At 40.5% G+C, this 24,350-nt stretch overlaps 1 protein-coding gene across 1 annotated transcript in view; it reads left to right on the forward strand.

Annotated features, from left to right (window-relative positions):
• Positions 1 to 24,350, forward strand: part of EXOC4 (exocyst complex component 4) — an 813,215-nt gene that overhangs the window by 360,153 nt on the left and 428,712 nt on the right. Inside the window, exon 10 of the mRNA XM_073619419.1 lies at positions 9,760 to 9,853. Coding sequence (XP_073475520.1) covers positions 9,760 to 9,853 — 94 coding nt within the window. The remainder of the gene's footprint in view (positions 1 to 9,759; positions 9,854 to 24,350) is intronic.

Consider the following 24,350-nt stretch of genomic DNA (forward strand, 5'->3'; position numbering starts at 1 on the left):
TAAATCGATGGGATTAGTTCCGCTTTATCTATTTACTGTTGATTAGGGGCTCTGGGCTTCAGCAAAATTGCAACCTCTAGCAAGCGGAAACAGGAGCAATGCTGGAGGCAATTTACAGCACACACACTCATTTCAGTAGCATAATTATTAATGTGGAATGTACAGTGCATCCTGAAAGTATTCACAGCGCTTCACTTTTTCCACATTTTGTTATGTTACAGCCTTATTCCAAAATGGATTAACCACTTGACAACAACTGGGCACTTAAACCCCCTTCCTAACCAGACCAATTTTCAGCTTTCGGTGCTCTCACATTTTCAATGACAATTACTCAGTCATACAATACTGTACCCATATGAAATTTTTGTCCTTTTTTTCACACAAATAGAGCTTTCTTTTGGTGGTATTTAATCAGCGTTGGATTTTTTATTTTTTGCGCTATAAAAAAATTTTTTAGCAAATTCGTAATTTTTCTTCTTACATTTTGGCCAAAATTTATACTGCTACATATTTTTGGTAAAAATAAGTACAAATTGGTGTATATTATTTGGTCTTTGTGAAAGTTAGAGTCTAAAAGCTGTGGTGCCAATCACTGAAAATTGATCACACCTGAAGTACCGACGGCCTATCTAATTTCTTGAGACCCTAACATGCCAGAAAAGTACAAATACCCCCCAAATGACCCCTTTTTGGAAAGAAGACATTCCAAGGTATTTAGAAAGATGCATGGTGAGTTTTTTTGAAGTTGTCATTTTTTTCCCACAATTCTTTGCAAAATCAAGATTTTTTTTTCTTTTGTTTTTTTTTAATTGTCATATTGGCAGGTTATTTCCCACACACATCATATGCACACCACAAATTACACCCCAAAACACATTCTGCTATTACTCCTGAGTATGGCAAAACCACATGTGTGAGACTTTTACACAGCGTGGCCACATAGAGAGGCCCAACATGCAGGGGGGCACCTTCAGGTATTCTGGAGCACCCAGGCCAATTCTGACATTTCTCTCCTACATGTAAAAATCATCATTTATTTGCTAGAAAATTACATAGATCCCCAAAAGATTATATATGTTTTTTTATCAAAGACCCTAGAGAATACAATGGCAGTTGTTGCAACTTTTTATCTTGCACAGTATTTGTGTAGCAATTTTTTGCTTTAAAAAAAACAAAACCGTAAAGTTAGCCCAATGTTTTTGCATAATGTGAAAAATGAAGTTACGCCAAGTAAATAGATACCTAACATGTCACCCTTCAAAATTCCACACACTCGTGGAATGGCGCCAAACTTCACTACTTAAAAATCCCCATAGGCGACGCTTTAAAATTTTTTACTGGTTACATGTTTTAAGTTACAGAGGAGGTCTAGGGCCAAAATTATTGCTCTTGCTCTAACGTTCTCAGCGATACCTCACATGTGTGGTTTGAACACCGTTTTCATATGTGGGCGGGGCTTACGTGTGTGTTTGTTTCTGCATGCGAGTACATGGACAGGGGCGCTTTAAAAAACATTTTTTTTCTTTTTATTGTTTTATTTTATTTCTTTTAGTTTTGACACTTTTTTTCCGAAAAAAAAAAAAATTTGATCACTTTTATTCCTATTACAAGGAATGTAAACATCCCTTGTAATAAGAATATGGCATGACAGGTCCTCTTTACAGTGAGATATGGGGTTAATAAGACCCCACATCTCACCTCTAGGCTGGGAAGCCTGAAAAAAAAAAAAAAAAAAAAAAATCCTGGCTTCAATCGTAGCGGTGAGTCGGTAGAAGCACTGGAGGGCGGCGGGAAGGGGGGAACGTCCCCTCTTGCCTCCCGTAAGAATGATCAAGCAGCGGAACAGCCGCTATGATAATTCTTATGGTGTAGGGAATTGCCGGCTGAAAAAGCTGATATCTGAATGATGCCTGTAGCTGCAGGCATCATTCGGATATCCCCGCACACAATCAAGGACGTCATATGACGGCCGGTGGGCGGGAAGTGGTTAAAACGCATTTTTTTAACACAATGTTGTCCATTTATACAATATTTATAACACATAGCATGTACATACCAAAAATTACACCCCAAAATAGATTCTCCTACTCCTCCTGAGTACGGCGATACCACATGTGTGAGACTTCTACAGCCTGGCCACATACAGAGGCCGAGTATGGCAGAGAATGGCCGAGTATAGCTCAGCATGGCAGGGTATTGCAGGGTATCGCCGAGTATGGCTGGGTATTGCAGAGTAGTGCACGATATTGCGGGGTATTGCTGGGTATTGCAGAGTAGTGCAGGGTATTAGAGTATGAAGGGATGGATCCATGGATGTGACTGGTATTTGTCACAGAGCAGCGCTGTGGGCACTACACATCCAGCCCACGGCGCTGCTACCATCCGATCCCTCCCCCTCTCCTCTCACTCTGTACCGACTGGTACACAGAGGGGAGAGAGGAACCGGCGTCATGACATGACGCCGGTTTGTTTACATGCGATCGTTTCGTCATTTGACGGAGCGATCACATGGTAAACGGCTGCGATTAGCAGCCGTTTACCATGATCCGTGATGCGTCGGGTCCTCTGGACCCGGCGGTCACAGATGTTCTCGGGTGCGCGCCCCAGGGGGCGCACGAGAGCGGGATTCTGGGAGGACGTCCATGGACACCCTCCCAGAATAAGCCGACCGCGCTGTAGCAGTCTTTCAGCTATGGCCCGGTCAGCAAGTGGTTAAATTCATTATTTTCCTCAACATTCTACAAACAATACCCCATAATGACAATGTGAAAGAAGTTTGTTTTAAATCTTTGCAAATTTAATAAAAATAAAAACCAAAAAAAATAACATGTACATAAATATTGACAGCCTTTGCCATGACACTCAAAATTGAGCTCAGGTGCATTATGTTTCCCTTGATCATCCTTGAGATGTTTCTACAACTTGATTGGAGCCACCTGTGGTAAATTCAGTTGATTGGACATGATTTGGAAATGCACACGCCTGTCTATATAAGGTCCCACAGTAAACCGTGCATGTTATAGCACAAAACCAGCCATAAAGTCCAAGGAATTGTCTGTAGACCTCCGAGACAGGATTTTAACGAGGCACAGATCTGGGGATGGGTACAGAAAATTTTCTGCAGCATTGAAGGTCACAATTAGCACAGTGGCCTCCAACATCTGTACATGGAAGAAGTTTGGAACCACCGGGACTCTTCCTAGAGCGGGCCGCCCACCCAAACTGAGCGATCGGGCGAGAAGGGCCTTAGTCAGGGTGGTGACCAAGTACCCACTTTCACTGTGACAGAGTTAACACTTTCTCTGTGGAAAGAAGAGATTCTTCCAGAAGAACTACTGTCTGCAGTACTCCACCAATCAGGCCTGTATGGTAAAGTGGCCAGACGGAGGCTACTTATCAGTAAAAGACACATGACCGCCTGCCTGGAGTTTGCCAAAAGGCACCTGAAGGATTTTCGGACCATGAAAAACTAAATTCTCTGGTCTGATGAAACAAGGATTGAACTCTTTGGCCTGAATGGCAAGCATCCTGTCTGGAGGAAACCATGCACCGCTCATCACCTGGCCAATGCCATACCTACAGTGAAGCATTGGGGTGGCAGCATCTGCTGTGGTGATGTTTTTCAGTGGCAGACTGGTCAGGATCAAGGGAAAGTTTAATGCAGCAATGTACAGAGACATCCTTGATGAAAACCTGCTCCAGAGCGCTATGGACCTTAGACTGAGGCAAACGTTTATCTTCCAACTAGACAACGACCCAAAGCCAAGATAACAAAGGAGTGACTACAGGACAACTCTGTGAATATCCTTGAGGCTGGGTTAACACCTATGCGAATGGATGCGGGTTTTCCTGCATCCAATTCATATAGCAGGAGAATGTGACCGGCTCTCTGTGGATCCCGTTCACATATCTCCGGGGTGGCTGTGTGGTGCACTGCACAGAAACGCTGTGTGTCTTTAGTTCCGCTTCAGGGCCAAATTCAGGCAAAGATTCATCCCTGAATCGTCCCTGAACCAGAGAATAGGGATGGACAGCGTTCCTGTATGATCAGCGTTCCTGTATGATCCACGGCCGGTTCCAGTCTGAACCAAGCCTGAGTGGCACAGCCAGAGCCCAGACTTGAACCTGATTGCACATCTCTAGATAGATCCGAAAATGGCTGTGCACTGATCCTGCCCATCCAACCTGATGGAGCTTGAGAGGTGTGCTAAGCTTGTAGCATCATACTCAAAAAGACTTGAGGCTGGAATTTGTGCCAAAAGTGCTTCAACAATGTATTGAGCAAAGCCTATGAATACTTATGTACATGTGATATTTTTTTTTATTTTTTTGTTTTAAGTAAATTTGCAAAGATTTCAAACAAACTTCTTTCACGTTGTCATTATGAGTTATTGTTTTTAGAATTTTGAGGAAAATATTGAATGTAATCCATTTTGGAATAAAGCTGTAACATAACAAAATGTGTGAAAAGTGAAGCGCTGTGAATACTTTCCAAATGCACTATATGTTCCTTGCTAAAGAAAATTTTTCATCAGGTTGTTATGGGTAAAGTTCTGCTTACATTTTTACTGTATCTTCATGTATTTAGTATTAAATAACAATATAATTGGGCTTTAAACATTTTAGAATATCAACATTCCTGTCTGAAAAAAATGTCTTAGTAGGGCAGTTTGAATACATTTTAAGGCTACCTTACCTTGGGAAGATTTTTTTCTGTTGAGTTTTTAATTAGTGACTGAACTTTATACCTGTTTAAATCTCACTTTAGCCTGTCAGAAATTCACTGGAGAATCTTATACTTGCAGAACTGAATGGAATGGTAAGTAGCTTCTGGAGTCACTGTTCAGTGGCATAGCCTGAAGTCGCTATTGAGGCGTTTTCCTTTAAGAATACCGCAGACACTTTCCTGGCAGCAGGGTATTCATCATTTTGTCTTTATTACAACACTTCACATCCATCTTTGTGCAAGTTAATTTGTCTAACATATGAAAATACAGCCCTCGGATAAGAACTGTCTAGCTGTCTTTTGGGATATTCCTTTAGTGTTTCCAACCTACGCATTATAAACCAGATTAAACATTTACAAACCAATTAAACTAGATAGCAAGGCTTTATTTTCCCTGCAGCTGTCATGAGGATCTCACACAGACTAGGAAGTTTATGAGATAGCCGCATAGTTTTGCTAACCAAAGCACTAATTGGTTTAGGAGACAGTTTAAAGTGCCATTTATCAATACTGTAATTTAATAGTCCCAGATTCACAATGATTTTAAGTTAAAATGATGTGACACACAGTTCCTGTGTTTTTACACACATAATTAGTAGGGCACTTTGAAACTATTTTAAGGCTACCATACATGGGGAAGATTTTTTTCAGTCAATTTTGCTTTTTTTTTCCCCCGATCTATATCTATGCAGATTTAACTATAAAGAAATGGATAGGGAATAGGTTTTGGTACTCAATTACAAGGTTTTTGTACTCTATTACAAACTTGGGTTTCTGCTTGGGTGTTGATTTTTGAGCCATGCCTGCAATCCTACTCATGCAACATACACCAAATTGGGGAAATATCAATTGTGAGTACATATATAACCCCTTAAAAACACTGGTTCAGCCTCAACTTGAATTTGCAGTTCAGTTTTGCTCACCATTCCCCAGAAAAGATGTTGACTAAAAAAGACTTCAGCAAAGGGCAGCAAAACTAATATGGGGAATGGAGGACCTCAGCTATGAGAATCAATTACATAAATTAGAGTTATTCACTCTGGAGAGAAGGCTCTTACGAGGGGATATCATTACAATGTAAAAATATATCAAAAGGGACTTAAGCAACTGTGATAAACCATTTACTCCAAGGCCCCTAAAGAGGGCACAGCCAAGATTTGAGGTTAGTAGTAAAGACGTTTTTAACATTATATTGTGAAAATTATTCTTTACTATTAGAGCAGTGAAAATGTGGAGCTCCCTCCCCCAGGAAGTGGTACTAGCTAAGCATGTCAACAACTTCAAAAAAGACCTTTCAGTGATCATGGTGCTGAAAGTGTATGTTTGTAAAACCGGCTTGTTTTTCCAATTGCAAGAGTATGTACTTGGTTACTGACCGATGTTGTCAATGTAAATTTCAATGGTCAAAAAGCATTATGGTGGAACTCCAAGAAAACCGCTAAATACATATTTTACACTGCTCAGTCATAACATTATAACCACCCTCCATAACCCGTCTAGGCATGGACTCCACTAAAATGCTGTGGTATCTGACACCAAGCTGTCAGTAGCAGATCCTTTAAGTCCTGTAAGTTGTGACGTGGGGCCTTGATCATGGACATAGATCAGACTAGTTTTTTCAGCACAATCGGATTGAGATCTGAAGAATTTGGAGCCTTCAAATTCATTGTTGTGTTTCTCAAACCATTCATGAATTCATCAGACTAGGCCATTTTGTTCCATTACTCTGTGGTCTAGTTCTAATGCTCACGTGCCCATTGTAAGCACTTTTGTGGACACCTGGACACCCTGACTGGTCTGTGAATACACAGCCCCCAATAAACAAACTGCAATGCACTGTGTGTTCTGACACTTTTCAATTTGAACCAGCATTAACTTTTTCAGCAATTTGAGCTACAGAAGTTCTTCTATTGGATTGGACTACACAAGCCAGCCTTCACTGCCCACTGGCATCAGTGAACCTTGGCTGTCAATTTTCTGTTTTTTCATTCCTTGGACCACTTTTTAGTAGGATCCTGGCCACTACTGACCGGAAACTCCTTACAAGAGCTGCTGTTTTGGAGTTGCTCTGACCCAGTCGTATGGCCAATGTAATTTGGCCCTTGTCAAAGTTGCTCAAACCCTTATACATGCCCATTTTTCCTGCTTTTAACACAACTTTAGTGACAACATGTTCGCTTGCTGCCTAATATATCTCGCCCGCATTCAGGTGCCACTGTTACAGGATTATTATGTTATTCACTTTACCTGATCAATGTTGTAAGTACATATATGTTTCAATTTTTACTTGCTAAAGGATTTCTTTTTTTTTGATCAAACAGCTAAAGGATTTCCAACCTTGTTTAGCAAGTCTTGTGATTTTCACATGTTTCTTGCAGTGGGCAGCCTATCAGCTTGAAAAGTACTTATTTCTTCATACTTCCCTGCTTCACCTCTCCACTTGCAGCCTACCCACAGACCCAAGGTCATTAACACCTATCTGTTTTTATCAGGGTGGTGATTGATTCAGGATGCAATACAGCTCCTGGAAATAGCAGAGTGATCTTCCTGGGTTTGGCAGTGGAGTATAAATCTCAAGAGTGGATGAATAGAGCTGCAAATCCATGTTCGCATAGAAATATTTCTACTGTGTATGTAGTTGTCTGATGTAGGTATGTTTACAAGATCAGTTCGCTACAGGTACAAGTTGTATTAATACATTTGCTACAAAAGCGAAGTTCTGCCTACATTTTTATACTTATATCCATTTTAGGCTTAAAGCAAAAAGTGGAACTTTCGCTTTAAGACCTCCTCCCCGACTCCTTTTTGTGAAAGAAAGCTTTTGGGGAGGAGGGGGGAGTAGGTACCAGATTTTGACAGGTACCTGCTCCCACTTCTGTTCCCGTTGCCTTAGGCATTCGGAAGCGGAAGTTTTCCCCCCTGAAGTCTTCTGGAACACAACAGGTTCTATAAGACCTCAGGATCTGTCACAGAGCGCAGCGCTGCCCGTGCATGTGCAGTGGGTATCCAGTAGTGAAGCCGCAAGCTGTCACACCTGGCTGCCCATAAAGGTGCTGGCGCCACCGCGGGAGAACACGGGTAGATCACGGCTGGGGGTAGTGCACCGCTGGATCGTGGGACAGGTGAGTGATTGGTTATTAAAAGTCAGCAGCTACAGTTTTAGTTGCTGCTGACTTTTGATAAACAAAAGTATGACTGAAACTTAGCTTTAATGAGAGTCAATGGATACTGCCTAGTGTGTTCTTTAATATCTAAATAAGAATGGAAGACACCTCTGATAAGTCTGATCAACGTTAGCAGCTCTTTTACAGTATATAGTTTTAATGTTGCAATAAACATTACTAAGGGCCTGTGTTCATGGACTTTAGTTTTCATGTCACCTGAGTTTTGAATTCCTGTGCAAGTCTATAGGACTACAAAACCCTCTTGAAGCAGTTAAAATGCATGTCAGAAGGTGGTCAAGTGCACCTGTCAATGAATTCTGATTAAAAAACAATTATATAAGAACACAAATATTATTTTGGTTAATGTAGCGTTTATATTTTTTTAGTGTCCCAGCTGACCCTTGGATCTCTCTGTGCTTTCCTTGCCCCTCTTCCACTTGAGCTCTAAATGCCATTGGAGTGTACAGGCTGGGCTGTTTTTAAAATCTTGCATAGGCTGATTACGTATATATTTCTCATCAATGGTGTATGTGTTTAAATACCATATGTCTGATATTGTAATATATGGCTTTACATGCGATATTATAAAATATGGCTTTTTGTTATGTTTGTTCTATTTTGTAGATGCATAACTGTATATGTTTTATTTTTTTATGTAAACAACGTTTTAAATTTCTCTGTCCTCCCGCTTCTGTCTGTGAACTGCAAGAGTGGGGAGAAGAGATCCAGCTCTGTATACAGCTGCATCTCTTCTCTCCTCTCTTCCTCCTCACACTTGGACTCAAACAGCAGCAGGAGCCATTGTCGATCAAATGCAGTGAGGAAGAAGTTGGGGGGGGGCGAAGTACGGCTCCATAGACACACAGTTCAGGAGTGAGCAGACACAGTGTGCCCCTATAGCAAACAGCTTGCTATTGGTACACACAAAGAGTAAGAAGAGCCAGGATCACGGCCGGGGGACCCAAGAAGAGGATGATTGGGGCTGCTCTGTGCTATGCTATTGCACAGAGCAAATGAGTATAATATATTTTGTTATTTAAATTTTTTTTTAAATGTTAACCTTTAGTAACAAATGAAGATAGGTATGTTCCATTGTTGTTGAGGTCTGATTATCGACCAGTGAACTATGATATAATGACACCAGTATATGTACAACTATGAGAGGAAATATATAACGCTAAATGTTCAGGGTATGTTCACACCTGAATCGTACAGGAAAACTGTCTGCAATCCTACACAATTCCTGTGTCATTCAGTGAGGTGGTATTTTAAGCTGATCCATTTCTTTGGGCTGAAATCGCTTTGGATCACACAAAATGTAGTGAATGCACTACTATGGTACCCATGCGATCTGGTGTTGGCAAACGCGCTGTGTTGCGATCTGTGTTTGGGCTGTCATTAGAAATATATTAACACCCGCAGCAGATTGTACACCCAGTGCATTTTAAATTGGATGTTTGTTCTTGTGTGAACGAGCACTCAGCCTATTTGTTTTATTTGTTATAACCCTATTATAATGAAAATGTGTTTTTATTATATATACTGTATTTGTGTAACAGTCCAATACACCCACTATAGAATGGGATACATTTTAGATCCAGTCTTTTTGAATATAATCTGTTGCAACTACCACATCAACAGGAGTGATGCTTGTAGATGATGGATATCGCTAACCAGTGCATGAGCTTGATCAAAGACTGCTTTTATTTAATTATCTTTATTATTATTATTACTTACATTATCAGGCTCAGAGCTGTACTTAATGTATAAAACCACTAAAATATTTTTATTAAACCATAATAAATAATTCATATTTAGGAAATGTATATTCCTTTTTATCCTTAACATTTTTACTTCTATTTTACATAGGTGGCCATGATGACAATTTAATGGGTGGAGGAGCTAGATTTGTCTGTAAGCCAGGAGCCAGGAACATTACAATCATATTCCATCCTTTGCTCAGGTAGGCTGATTATTATCATGTAGTGCTCTTAATATGCAGGATCACCAAAAGTGTCTACAGGAAGGACAGTTTTCTTTTCTTATTGTACATTACAGGATACAGGTTTCCCTAAAAGGAGTGTGACCAAAACTTTTTTGGCCAAACTTCTATTCTGGGCCACAGGAGTGCATTTATTTGTGCTCTTCTGTGACCCAGGCTAAAACCTGTTGTCAGCTCACATCACAGAGCCAGTCCAGGCTTTTGAAGGATCCCAACAATAATCTTAGGATCCATCCAGATGCCTGACCAGCAGCTGGCTCAGCTTGTCAGAGTGTTGCTAATGGCCTCTTGCCCCCTCCACAGCCCAGTGCTCCAGTGAGTGCTGGAGGGTCAGAGCAGAGAGCAGTGACTGCCACTCACTGTTCTCTACTCAGAACAGACCAAGAACTGAGCAATCAGCAGTCATGTAATTGCTCAGTTCTCGGGCGTAGAGCCGGTGGTGGACAACTGCAGCATAAAACCGAGGGAGGTGAGTGTGTATATATATTTATTTTTTATTAACCCTTACTTCTGCTTTAATCTTTGACTACCACTTACATAAGGCATATGAAGGAACAGAACCACTTCTAACTGGCCAGGTCTGTATGCCTTCATCGTCTGCATTCTCCACTCTTCTATAAGCTCATGGTTGCTTCAGCGGTCATGAGCTTAGATCATGTTAGTCCTCCTGACTGTCCTGATTAAATGAATAGGTAAAATCTGTGGCTGACAACTTGCTGATTATAGCAGCCCATTCAAAAATGTATTCAGACTCCTGAAATTTCACTGAAACACCCAAAAGTTGCAAAAATTGACTTTAAAAACAAAGACGTATTCTGTCCTTCCTCAAGTCTGGTTTGGACTATCAATTGGCCTTGAGTATCATTAAAGGGTAACGCAACTTTCCTGGTGAAAATATTGCAAATAAATAACGAATATAGCATATACAATTCTGACACAAGCCATATTGTAATATAACATTATAAAAAGTTATCTTTCCATTTCAAAATGCAGTGCTGTGATTTTCTGTAAAATGCAATATGGCAACCTGGAGGCATTCTGTACACAGATGGTATACGGCAAGCCCCTCAGAAATGTAATTTCCTGCTTGTATGATTGGCTCATTGATTTTCTCAAATAGAAATCAGATCAGAGCAAAGGCATCCTCTTTAACTACTTCATCCCCGGAAGGTTTTACCCCCTTAATGACCAGAGCATTTTTTTGTGATTCGGCACTGCGTTGCTTTAACTGACAATTGCGCGGTTGTGCGACGTTGTACCCAAACAAAATTAAGGTCCTTTTTTCCCACAAATAGAGCTTTCTTTTGGTGGTATTTGATCACATCTGCGATTTTTATTTTTTGCGCTATAAACGAAAAATGACTGACAATTTTGGAAAAAAAAAATGTTTTTTACTTTTTGCTATGATAAATATTCCTAAAAAAAGAAAATTTCTTCCTCAGTTTAGGCTATGTATTTTTCTACATATTTTTGGTAAAAAAAATTGCAATAAGAGTATATTGATTGGTTTGTGCAAAAGTTATAGCGTCTACAAAATAGGGGATAGATTTATGGCATTTTTTATTAGTTTTTTTTAATTAGTAATGTCGGTGATCTGCAATTTTTATTGGGACTGTGACACTGCGGAGGACAGATTGGACACTTTTGACACTATTTTGGGACTATTGACATTTATACAGCAATCAGAGCTAAAAATAGCCACTGATTACTATATAAATGTCACTGGCAGGTAAGAGGCTAAACACTAGGGGGCGATCAAGGGGTTAACTGTGACCCCTTAGTGTGTTCTAACTGTAGTGGGGATGGGCTATCACTGTTCCCGATGACAGGGAACAGAAGATCCCTGTCTTGTCACTATACACAACAGGGAAATGCCTTGTCATTTCCCCATTCTGCGTCTTCTCGCCGCGCTCGGGGGCCACCGGCGGACATAGAGTCTGCGGGAATCACGAGCACGCTCCCGTGGCGGGCGCATGCCCCCTGTGCCGGGATTACGAAGGGACATACGGGTACGCCCTTTTGCTCACCCGTGCCATTCTGCCAATGTATATTGGCGTGCGGCGGTCCGGAAGCGGTTAACAAACATTTCAGTTTTGGGGAGATCCCAAAGAATTACTTCTAAAGGGACTCAGATCCTGACACTTTCCTCATTAGATCCCTACAAGTGTAGAAGTTGATCAGTAATGAAAAAGTCACTTCCGTTCACATTCACTTTGCACATTGGCACAGACAATCAAACAGCTATTTGGGTTGGAATCTGCAACAAAGTTTATGTAAATCCTTGTAATGTACATAAATCACCCAAAGGGCAATGTTTTTTTTCTCAACAGAAATGGAGTTACTTTTTAAAGCAGTATTAAACTCAAAAGCAACTATTTATTATATTGCAGCTTACCAAGCCTTTGACATAATGGCTGCATTAGTTTTCTTTTTTAGGCTTTCTTTCTTTTTTTATTCATCTGGTGATCCAGCCAGTAAGTCTTATTTTTCTATAGAACAAGCTCTCCTGCAAATGTAGCAGTTACAGGGTTGACACAAACCATTTACAACTGATAGATGTGCTTACAATGATCAGCTTTTAACTTCTTGTGTAACTGTAGTGTTTGCTGGAGTTTGGCTTCAGTTTGGTAGTGTATTTGCATCTGTTAGTACATCTAACACTCTGCTCCCCCCAAGACTGACAATACTGGTGTTCAAAGGTGCCTTAGTGCTCATTTATTCAGAGTGGAGGTACTTTAATACAGGTTGTGTTATTTTTTTTTTTGGTTTTGGATTTAATCCTGCTTTAAGGGACAAATCTTTCCCTCGGCCATTCTGTTTCAAATCCATTAGCCTCTAACTGTCTGATTAAAGAACTTGTTACCCTAAAAAAATAAAAAATAAATGGATCCCATCCATTTAAAGCATGTTAAACAGCACCGTGCTTGTGTTATTTGTCCCTTTCTATCACCTGAAATACCTGGCTGATCCTGCCTGGCTATGCCCTCTCCTCTGTAAACTGACCACAGTTTATCATGGCTGCTGAGCCGTGACACCGTGGTCAGTTTACGTGCCTCCGCCATCTGCAGCTCTCCTGTCGTCCTCTGTCCTCCTCCCCTCCCTGCCTGTCAGCTAGTGACAGTGCCCCCCCCCACCCACCCACCCCTCCTGCTCCTGGAATAACATTTACATCTTTATACTATCCACGCTGTCTCCTAATCCTGTGTCCCCCAGTGTGTTTTTTGTTTTTAAAAAAATGCAGTATATATATCTCATTTCAGAGCGGCACTGACGTGACCGGCCGGCTCTCTACTCCTCCCCTCCTGATTGACGTCAGCGAGGGAATCTCGGCCTGCCCGCTGCAGCTGTCAGACGGGGAGAGGAGATTTCTGGCCATGTCATGTGAGTGGTGCTCTGAAATGAGGTATATACTGCATTTTTTAAGTAAAAACACGCACACTGGGGACACAGGATTAGGCGAGAGCGTGGATAGTATAAGAGTATAATATAGAGTGGCTTAACAACCACTTTAACTCTTTGTTTAGGGAGTGGCTCACATCTCTCCTTCTGGTTTTCCCTGCTCTTTAGAAACCACCTTTTGAACCAATTAGGGGTATCACTTTGTCTGACTTTACCCGTAAGGTCACCTTTCTTGTAACTATCTCTTCTGCAAGGAGATGATCTCAGTTAGCTTCCCTATTCTGTGTAAGTAGTGTTTCATGGGCAATGTTGTCCTGAAGCCAAAGGCATCCTTCTTTCCGAATGTTTTCTCTGCCTTCCACCCTAATCAGGATATTGTCTTCCTTTCCTTATGTTTTGCACAGAAACGTCTTAGAGAAACTTGTCTCCTATATTCGGATGCAGTGAACACTCTAAGCTACCACCACTTTTAGGAAATGGATTTGTGCTTCATGAAGGTTCCACCAGGGTCTCCATGCCTCTTGCTCCAGCATGGCTACGCAGACCAGATATGTTAGAGCTTATACTTTGAAAGTGGGGTTCTTCCCTTCCATGTTAAATGAGAAGTAGGTTTTTTTTTTTTTGGTCTTTTTTCAGAATAACACTTACCTAGGTGGATGCAGCATCAGACCGATTCTGCCTATGTCCCCCGCTGGCTCTAAGACTGAGAACCAAGCAATCAAACACTACTGATCGCTCAGTTCTCAGGGCTCCCTGAGCAGAGAGCTGATGACTTTCAGTCACCGTTCTCTGCTCTGCCCCCCCCCGTTTACTGGAGCGCTAAGCTGTGGAGGGGGCGGGAGTGGCCGGCTCAGGCTCTCAATGGCTTGCTGAGAGGCTGAGCTGGGTGCCGATCCAGGCATGTGGGTGGATCCAGACTTCATTGTCGTGATCTTGCCCCAGCCTGGACAGGCTCTGTGACATCAGCCGATGGCGAGCTTCTTCCCGCTGTCTGCTAAAAATGGGTCACAGGAGTGCAGAACGAACTGCACTCCTGTGATCCACAGGAGAAGTACAGCCAAACGAGCTTTGGCTGTACTAATCCTTTAAGGCACATTTTCCCAAATATGTTGGTGCCTCATTGGCTTTTCAACAGTCATCTCCTTCCTAGATATATAAGGCTGCCCCCAGTGTTAATATCATTATTGAAAATATTGTCGTTCTAGTTTTCGTCAGCTGCATGTTTTCTGTGACGTAAACTAAACAAAAATAACATTAGAATGAAGTCAGTTGATGAAAACTATGACCAAAATCAACTGCAATTTTCGTTTAGTCAACTAAAATTCAATGGGTTTAGTTAAATTGTAATGCATTATTTAAGCATTTCTCTAGAATTTCCGAACTCATTATATACTCCTGGAGTAAAAATCTATTAACATGTTGTTACTTTTATTATTAAGGTTTGAACATGCGCTACAGACACAGATTTAGCCTTTGTGATATATAATGTCTTTAGAAAACAAAATCAAGTTTCATAAAGAAACTAAAACATTGCCTTTTGACAGACAGAAGTGCAACTTCAAAATATTAACCTCTTGGCGCTGGCACCTCCTGGCCTTTTAAGAGGTTTATGATGCTGGAAGGTGGGACGCGGCTTAAGATCACGTGACCGCCATGATTGGCGGTCACATGGCCTGAAAGCTTTCGGTTAGGCGACAGTAACTGCGCGCGCTTTCGGCACAGGTATATTGGGGGCAATTGACGCAAATATGTGGCCCCTCTGCGCTAAGGACCAGGCGCAGGGAGGCTGCATATTTGCGCATGGCCGCCGCCAAGCGGTTAAAACCCCCCCAAAAAACTAATCTCTATTGGCTGTAAATGCCAGGCTGTAAGTGGGGATGGGGAAGAAAATGGAATAGAGGGAGTGCACAGGGCAGGATGCATTTTATCTTGGGGATGGGGATGGGGAGGTGACCTGCAAGTGGGGATGGGTAAGTAAATGGGAGTGAAGAAGTACACAAGGCAGAGAACTGGACGGTCTGGGGAGGCTGTTTCTTTCTTTTCTTTCTTTTCTTTCTTTTCTTTCTTTTCTTTCTTTTCTTTCTTTTCTTTCTTTTCTTTCTTTTCTTTCTTTTCTTTCTTTTCTTTTTTTATCAAATACTTTTTTATTGCTTTTTTCATTATACAACAAAAACTCAAAAACACAAATCATTCCCCCAAATACCCCCACCCAAATGCAACTCCACAGAGTTGGGGAGGCTGTTTCTTTACACAGTACTAAGCACGGTTACCTTGCTGGGAGGGGAAACACTCATCATGTTACAACAAGACAGACACTATTCCGATGGAAGCATTCCTCCTTTGTCGTTTTCAGGGCATTGTTCCAGAACCCCTAGGCAGCAGGCAGAAAGAGGGATCATGTGTCTCAGCCAGTACAGCTTGCCAATAAAGTCAGTGGGCAGGGGCTTTAAAATACAGACAGAGCTCTAAGTAAAGTGGAAGTTCAGGTGGGTACTGGAGATTTTAGTCGACTAAAATAAGACTAAAACTAGAATAATTCAGATTACTAAAATATGACTAAAACTAAAACGAAATTTGATGTCAAAATTAAAGGTGGCTGCAACTTTGGTCTGTTGTGTTCACATGTTTGATAAGTTCTACCAGATGGATGTTCAAGCTTCCTCTGATAGCTGTTTCTGACATAAGGTGCAACCTTCTGTTCGTATGATCTACTTATTGCTTGCTACAAAACTGAGGCTTGCTGGAAGTGGTATTTTTTTTGGGCTAATTTTGAGACGCCCATGTCCTTTACTTTACTGCATCAAACTGATTTTACAGATAGAGATGGTAACTTTAAAAAAATCTTATTTTCTTTTGTTTCTAGCAGAAAGCTTCTTTCTTTCATGTTTGCAGGGCATATTAGAACATAAAAGGAGCACTGCCTAGCTACAGAATAGGTATTTTTAAATGCTAAACTAAACACATTTATAATCAATAACTGATGAGCTATATAATGAAAGTAATTGTCTTATCTTCTAACTGTTTTAATTACCCGTTGCTTGTGTTTCTTGTGTAGAGCTTGAGGAATTAAAACCTAGGTTTAGTAGGCTCTTTGCTAGTGTCATGTTGGTGACCCATTTATTACTGTATGTCCTGTGCTGTGAATTCTTATATTGATCTAAGTAACATGCTTTCAGCGGACAATTTAGCTGAAGCATGCTGCTGGTGCTTTTGAGGTCAGCACAGAGAGGGAAAGAGAGACCAAGAGAGGGAAAGGAAAATGATTAAGCTTCTATTTTGATCTGATGGAGTCAAAGTATGGTCAGAGGTTGAGCTAGAAAGGTGAAATTAAATTTAATTTCTCCTGATTTTGAACAATGCGGCAGTCACCAGCACACTCTTGTGAAGTGCTCCTGACAACAAGTCACTCATTTTAAAGTTTCACTCAAGTCCTTGATGAGTTTGTTCCCATTTACTCTGACCTTTAATAAACCCTCGGAACTAAGCATCTATATGGAAAGCACAAAATTGATCTGCTAAAATACAATATTTTCTGTCTGTATAATTCAGTAAAATGGACATGCTCAGAAATGCATGTATTGAGGGTTACAATGAAATTGCAGTACAAGTATTTGCGTAATCAAGAGGGAGATGTGGGGACATGCAGATTCCCAAATTAGGTACTGTTTCTTAGTGAAAACATTATTTATTTTTCTTTTTTTATACCAAAGCAAAGTAAAGTTTTTATATGCAATTGTGAATGCACATGATCATTGTATATATGTAATCAGGGAAAGGCTGACCACAGTGCTTTACCGTTCCATGTACAGTTGTTTACGGTCATCAGAAAGTGCAGTCGATTTCTACAAACCAGTTATTTGCGTGTGTGCCGGTGCTACCTATAAAAGATGTGCTACGAATTTGTTGGTGGATGACCTTTTCAGAATTAATGAAAACGTGAACTAATACCCTACTCCCCCCCCCCCCCCCCCCCCACCAGTCCCGGTTCACCCCCATGGGCGTTTCAGTTTCATTATCCAAGCAGCCAAGTGCAGTGGTCCTGGTGTTTGAAAATCTGATTTTTTCTTTCTCTAGGGATGCCAGGATGGATTAGATAGGTTCTAATTGGTCAGTGTGGTCACGTGCCAGCACTGACCAGTCAGAACCACTCTGATCCATCTGAACCCCAGGTCTGCTGCATCAGGTTGCTTGGATGATAAAACCGAGTCACTCACGGGAAGTCAATGCAGCAGGGACTGGAAGGGGCGTAGAGTGTTTTTAAAGTATATCTAAAACCAAAGCTTTTTTTCCTTTAAAGCGAAATTAAAACCCTCTGATACTTTACAGCCAAAGAATGGCTGAAGGAATGGAGAAATGTGACAGTTATGTATGCCTTGGATGTAACTGTTTTGGGAAATAGATTAATCAATGGGTTTAGCTCCACTTGAAGTTTTGGGTAGAGTATGGTATGGTTAAAATGCCTAAAGTTTTTTTTTTTTTTTTTGCTGTCCCATTGGGGAGTTCTTTCCTCTTGGGTGGGCATTTTCAGGCCTCAAGACACACCACTGAGAGGAGAAATCTTCACGTAAGGGAGAGATAGATCCTCTTATTACAGGTGTTCCACTGGAAGATTTTCTCTCCATTGCTGACCCAGTGACAACCTAAAATTTTACATTTCTCTCCACTTCCAGTTCAGTTAACAGCAAACAATAGGACAAATAGACAGAGTAATTCTCCTCATTGGTGACGCAGACAAGGGTTTTAATCCTTCCTTAAACAATAAAAATAGTTCTGTAGATAATAGATTACTTTAGTTATTAATTTCCCTTGCTTGCTCTTGCTGAAAATTTGTTTTTGAGTTAAAATTTTCATATTCTTTTTGGATTACATCATCAAGTCCAGTGTTTTCTAAAGGTGGGTACAGACATAAGAAAATGTTTGGGGAACATAGGAATCGGCTTCCCATGATGGCACATAAAGAAAAGGAGAAACCAGATTCGCCAGCGTGGGACTCCAGAAATAGAGATTTGGGGCCGCTCTGTGCAATATGATTGCAAGAGCAGCTAAGTATAACATGTTTATTATTTTAATTTATTAAAAAAATGAAGCTTAATAACCACCTTAAGAGAGTTGTGCAATTCTTTTATTTTATACATTTTTTGCTTAAACCTTTTTGTTTTGACTGCAAGTATATTCAATAACCTGAATAAAAGGCTAGAATATTGCTTGGCTTTTCCAGCGGCAGACACTTTCTTATCATGGCACACAAATGCTTGGCTCTGGAGGGTAGTAATGATCAGACATATGTTTTACTGAGCATTTAGTTACAGATGTAGGACCGCATCAAGGGAGTTATCTGACTGGGCGATGGTTAAGACTGGCAGGGAGGCTAACAGGCTCTGAATTGCAGTTCGGTATTAGTACAATGCTTGTTTAAATATCAGCCACATTTTATTAGTATCAGTATGTAATTAGCAGGGAAATGTAGCCTGAAAGGAAAAGCAAGGCACAGCTATTTTCAGCACTGGACAGCTCATGACAATTAGTGTGTAGAAACATCATAGCTATGGGGAATCTGTTAAAAACCAGTCTAAAAATATTCTCTTGATTCAGCTATTATTGTGATTTATTTGCTGCATCTTAATTGTGGAACAGTGAAGCTGAAAGTTTAGCTTCACTGTTAGTGATTTCGGGCCTCTATGATAATTACACGGCTTTTGAGTCTTGGAAGTTCTAGAGACTTTTTAGATAGGAGTTTTGATTTGTAAAACAATGCTTTTTTATGGTCAGCATAGCCATAATTGACATTTCAGTTGTGCACTTCGGGTCTGGTATAGACTTTAAGGGGACCCACACGCAAAACAAATAGCCTGGGATCCTCCCCAAAATCCATACCAAATCTTTATATTGGGCCGGGGTTGTGGGGAGGAGGCCCTTGTCCTCATCAAGTGCCCCCCAATGTTGAGGGCATGTGGCCTGGTATGGTTCAGGAGGGGGGAGGTACACACAAATCCCCACTCTTTGGCTGCATGCTTTGATAAGGGTCTGGCATGGATTTTGGGGGGGACCCAACACCATTTTTAAATGCCTTTTGTATACATTCTGCTGTCAGCGGGTAATCTGGCTCCCTAGAAGGTAACTCCACTTTCATGGGGAAAAAAATAGTAAATAAAGAAAAAATAATATAGCATATACAATTGCGACACAAGTTATTTTGTAATTGAATGTTATCTAAAATTACATTTCCTTTTCAATCTGCAGCCGCTGTAATATTCTGAAAATGCAATGCAATGTGGCTACCTGGAGATGTTCTGTAAACCGAATGTGTACTGACCACTCCCCAGAAACATAATTTCCTGCTTGTATGATTGGCTCACTGATTTTCTCAGAAGTCTGCCTAAGATGCAGGCCCTGCAGATTTCCTCATTAGTGCTCTGCAGCTGCACAGATGGTTGATAATTATGAAACCACTCCCATTAGACCCACTCAGCACAGAGGAAAAAACAATGATTTCTTCAGAATAACAAAAGGTAGGAATCTGCAACAAAGTTTGTTATAATCCTTGCAACGTACATAGATCACCCAAAGGGAGAATTTTATTTTTTTAACAAATGTGGAATTGCGCTTTAACAACCGATGTCTAATTCCTGCTAGTTGTTAGGACGCTGGCGCGTTAAAAACGTATGAAATATGCACCAAGTCGCACTGCAGATGCACTACAAAATGACATTGAAAATCGAATCAAAATCACACTGCGCTACCTAGCCTTACTTGACAATTTTCTCAAGTTGTAATAGCAGATTAGGGACTTTTCAGCTGTAGCAAATCTGAAAATTACAAAAAAAATATTTTGTATCTAGAGTAAAACTAGCTGTTTTTAACCACTAGCCGACCAGCCCAAGCAGATATACTGCAGCAGGTCGGCTCTCCTGCACGAACCGATGTACCTGTACGTCGATCCATGTAGGTAGGATAGCGGGCGCGGGAACGTGCCCGCGGTTCCCGCGGACTATGTCTGCCGGCGGCCTGCAAGGCAGAATGGGGAACTGCCTATGTAAACAAGGCGATTGCCCATTCTGCGAGATGACATGACATGGATCTACTGTTCCCAGTGATCGGGAACAGTGATCTCTGTCATGTCCCTGGCAGCACATCCCCCCTACAGTTAGAACACAACTAGGGGACACACTTAACCCCTTGATCGCCCCTAGTGTTAACCCCTTCCCTGCTAGTGTCATTTTTACATTGATCAGTGCATTTTTATAGCACTGATCAATGTAATAATGTCACTGGTCCCCAAAAAGTGTCAATTAGGGTCAGATTTGTCCACCGCAATGTCGCAGTCCCGCTAAAAATCGCAGATTGCCACCATTACCAGTAAAAACAATAAAAGTCCCTAAATCTATCCTGTAGTTTGTAAATGCGATAACTTTTGCGCAAACCATTCAATATATGTCTATTGCGATTTTTTTTTTTTTTTTTATTATACCAAAAATATGTAGAAGAATATATATCGGCCTAAACTGATGAATAAATTTGTTTTTTATATATATTCTTTGGATATGTATTATAGCAGAAAGTAAAAAAAATATATATATTTTTTTAACATTGTCTGTCTGTCTTTTTCTTGTTTATAGCGCAAAAAATAAAAAACGCAGAGGTGATCAAATACCATCAAAAGAAAGCTCTATTTGTGGGTAAAAAAGGAATTTTGTTTGGGTGCAGCATTGCACGTCTGCACAATTGTAAGTTAAAGCGACGCAGTGTCATATCGCAAGAAATGGCCTGGTCATTAAAGTGGAGGGCCACCCTGAAAAAAAAAATTGCACAAAAAAATACCTAAATAAATGGAGGAAAAAAAAAAAATTTTTTTTTTACTTACGTGAAATGGCTGTTGCTAGGCAGTCTTCATAATCTGCCTCTTCCTACGCCGCGGTGATGTTGTCTCTTCTCCTCCCCGCAATGTCTTCTGGGGAATGGGGCACGGTGTGTTATGGGAACTGTGTGTGTCCCACAACACATCGCATCCCGTTCACAAAGCGCTGCGCGACTTGCGCATGCGCAGTAGGAAACGGGCAGTGAAGCCGTAAGGCGCCACTGCCTGTTTCCCTTAGTTAAGATGGCGGTGCCTGAGAGCCGAGGGACGGGTCGGCCTCGGGCGGCCGACATCGCCGGCACCCAGGACAGGAAAGTACTTATTTAAAGTCAGCAGCTACAGTGTTTGTAGCTGCTGACTTTTATTTATTTTTTTTTTTTTTTTAGGGCCGGAATCCCGCTTTAAGGGGCAAATCCTTCCGGGGCTGAAGTGGTTACAATTATTGCTATACAACTAGAAAAAAAACATTTTTTTGCTATTTATTTATTTATATTTTTATATATATTTTTGGTTTTAAAGAGAAAATTCAATAATTGTTTAAATTCAGTACCACCAAAAGTAAGTCTTATTTGCTCCCCCCACCTCAAAAAAAGAAAATATATTTGTATCCCATGGTGTCATAGGTAATGATAAAGTTAACAGAAGCTCTCCTATTTTACTCACTAGCACCGAACCAGTTAATGGGTTTCAGAATGAAATCTGTTTGAAAGAGGTTAGTTGGTGTTTATTCTACGTACTGTATTTTATTTATTTATTTGTTATAAATTTGCTACATTAGTACTTTGCCCTGTCTAACAGTTTTGTGCAGTATGTATTTAATCAGTGGTGACAACTTCTAAAAATATTAAGGTAGCTCTACTCAATCCTGATGACAGAGCCTAAAATCACTTACTCTTCTTCAAACTCCGAAAACTAATATGTGATACATTAGTAAGAGACAGGTTGTCAAAAGAAGTGCAACATCTGATCAGTCAAAATCCAAGTTTGTAAATTGTCTTTGTCCTTTTGTGTCTAAAATCAGACAGCATGTTATCATCAGCACACTGTGCAAACAGTGCCCCAGGGAGACAGATGTGCTAACAGACGCTGAATACTGGAGAATTTGATCCTATAACTTAAAGAATGCATGGTATATTTAATAAGAGATCTAAAATTAAGTGTTTCTAAATGTAAATTTTTTTTCTCATACACATCTTTACATACGCATTGCATTGTTTGTTTCTGAACTAATTTTCACCTTTTTGTGTACCTTTTCAATATTTTTTTTTATTTCAAGTATTTTTTATTTATTTTTAAAACTTACAAAAAAAAGGGAAACCAGTGAAAAAAATGCCAATATTTTTTTTTAACACATTTTACATTTCTAATATTTTTTCTTGCCATTGGAGCTCTCTGCAACTTCCACTAAGAGAAATGTACAGCCTGTACCACACTGCTGGCTCCCTGCTGCATTGGAACAGTGTCTATGTTGTGCTTCCGCCCCATCCTCTGCTGTGCAATTAACAAAGTACAGCAGTGATGACATGACAACTGTGCTTAGCACAAGTTGTGACTAGCACAGCACAGCAGTGGTTTTGGATGGAGTAGAGAAGGGAACGTTTGCTGGGTTTTATTGCAGTATGTGTCTTCATAGGACAGATTTTCCCTAGTTTCCTCTGCTATCTCAGTATTGCCTTTGTGGGTCCTCGCCCTTCTCTTCTCCACTTTGCCCCAGTAACATGGTAGAAAAAGGACCAAATTTTCAGCCTTAGTGGGGATACTTACAGTAATAAAAAAAAAAAAACTGATATCACCCAGACAGACTCCCCCTGTGGATCCGCCTGCTTAGTGGGGGATCTGTACGCGGATCCCCACTGAGCAGGCAGTTAATAGGTCCTTGTCCACTCTGCTTATGCAGAGCGGACATAGACACAGCCAGCTTACCTCTATGGGCAGTTGGTTGTAAATGGACCGCCTGTCCATTTACATCCAACTGTCATCCGATCTGATTCGTCGTAAGAATGGGGAACGTATCCCCCATCCGTCTGTGTCTAGCGGACAAGATCGGATGTTGGCGGGTGTAAACAGACACATGTCCGTTTACATTCACCTCTTCATAGATGGATGGCCCGATCGGGTCCTCCTAAAAAACTGACACAGACCCGATTGGTCCGCCCATGTGAAATGACTATTATTCTTTGTCTAAAACAAACTATACAAACATTAAGACTTCTTTGCCATCAGAATACACTGATCAGTGCTGCCAGCTGTAGCTTGTGGTGCTGATCGAGTGGGGAAAAAATACTGAAGAGGCTGAATTTCAATCCATGCATGGCCTGCTTTAATCAGGAGCACAGGATTGTCTCTATATTTAAGCTGTCAATATAGATTAATAAATTTGCTGCAACATTTTTTAACCATACCACACATTCCTTGGCAGGGTCATGCTTATTCTATTACCATACAAGGAGAAGATTATTTTATAATCTCACCAGAATTTTTTTTTTTTTATATATATATATATATATATATATATATATATATATATATTTTTGACATGGGGTTACCTTAAAATTCATACTAGACCCAAAAGGCCTTGTATGCATTGGGGGCGGGTCCCCCAGGCTGTTTCTGACAAATGCCACATGTGATAACGTCAGCAAAACCCTGATGATAAATATCACATTTTTTTAAAATGCCTGTTCTGTTTGTGAATTGGACTTTACCGCATGGTTTTTTTGAGGATATTTACCGGCACATTTTTCATTTTGTGGTAAGTACCGCATAATCACAATTAGTTTTTTGTGAATTGTACTTTATTTACCGAATGCAATAATTTGTGCAAATTAGTCATGTGACCATGTTATCACATGTGGTAAATATTAGTGAATTGACCCCAATGTGCCATTACCTAATTTTAGCCTAACGTGATTGTAAGTAAATGAGTGTCTGGGTCCACTATTAATAAACAGACTAGGCAATGTTACAGTAATGTCTGTGTTCTGCCTCCACAGCCGAGGGAATGTAAAAGTCAACTGGCTTGCTTGAACTGTTTATTGCATGCAGGAAGCATATTCCTTATGATTATTCTGACCTCACAAATGATATTTATATGGTAGTATTGTTGCTCATAAAATGATATGATTGTTTGTTCAGTTTAGTACAACATTACAAATTTTCCCTGCTAGCTCTTGTCGTCTGTTTTATGGTCCACTTTTATTTAAT

This window comes from Aquarana catesbeiana, linkage group LG03, assembly GCF_042186555.1.
Source record: "Aquarana catesbeiana isolate 2022-GZ linkage group LG03, ASM4218655v1, whole genome shotgun sequence".
Lineage (NCBI taxonomy): Eukaryota > Metazoa > Chordata > Amphibia > Anura > Ranidae > Aquarana > Aquarana catesbeiana.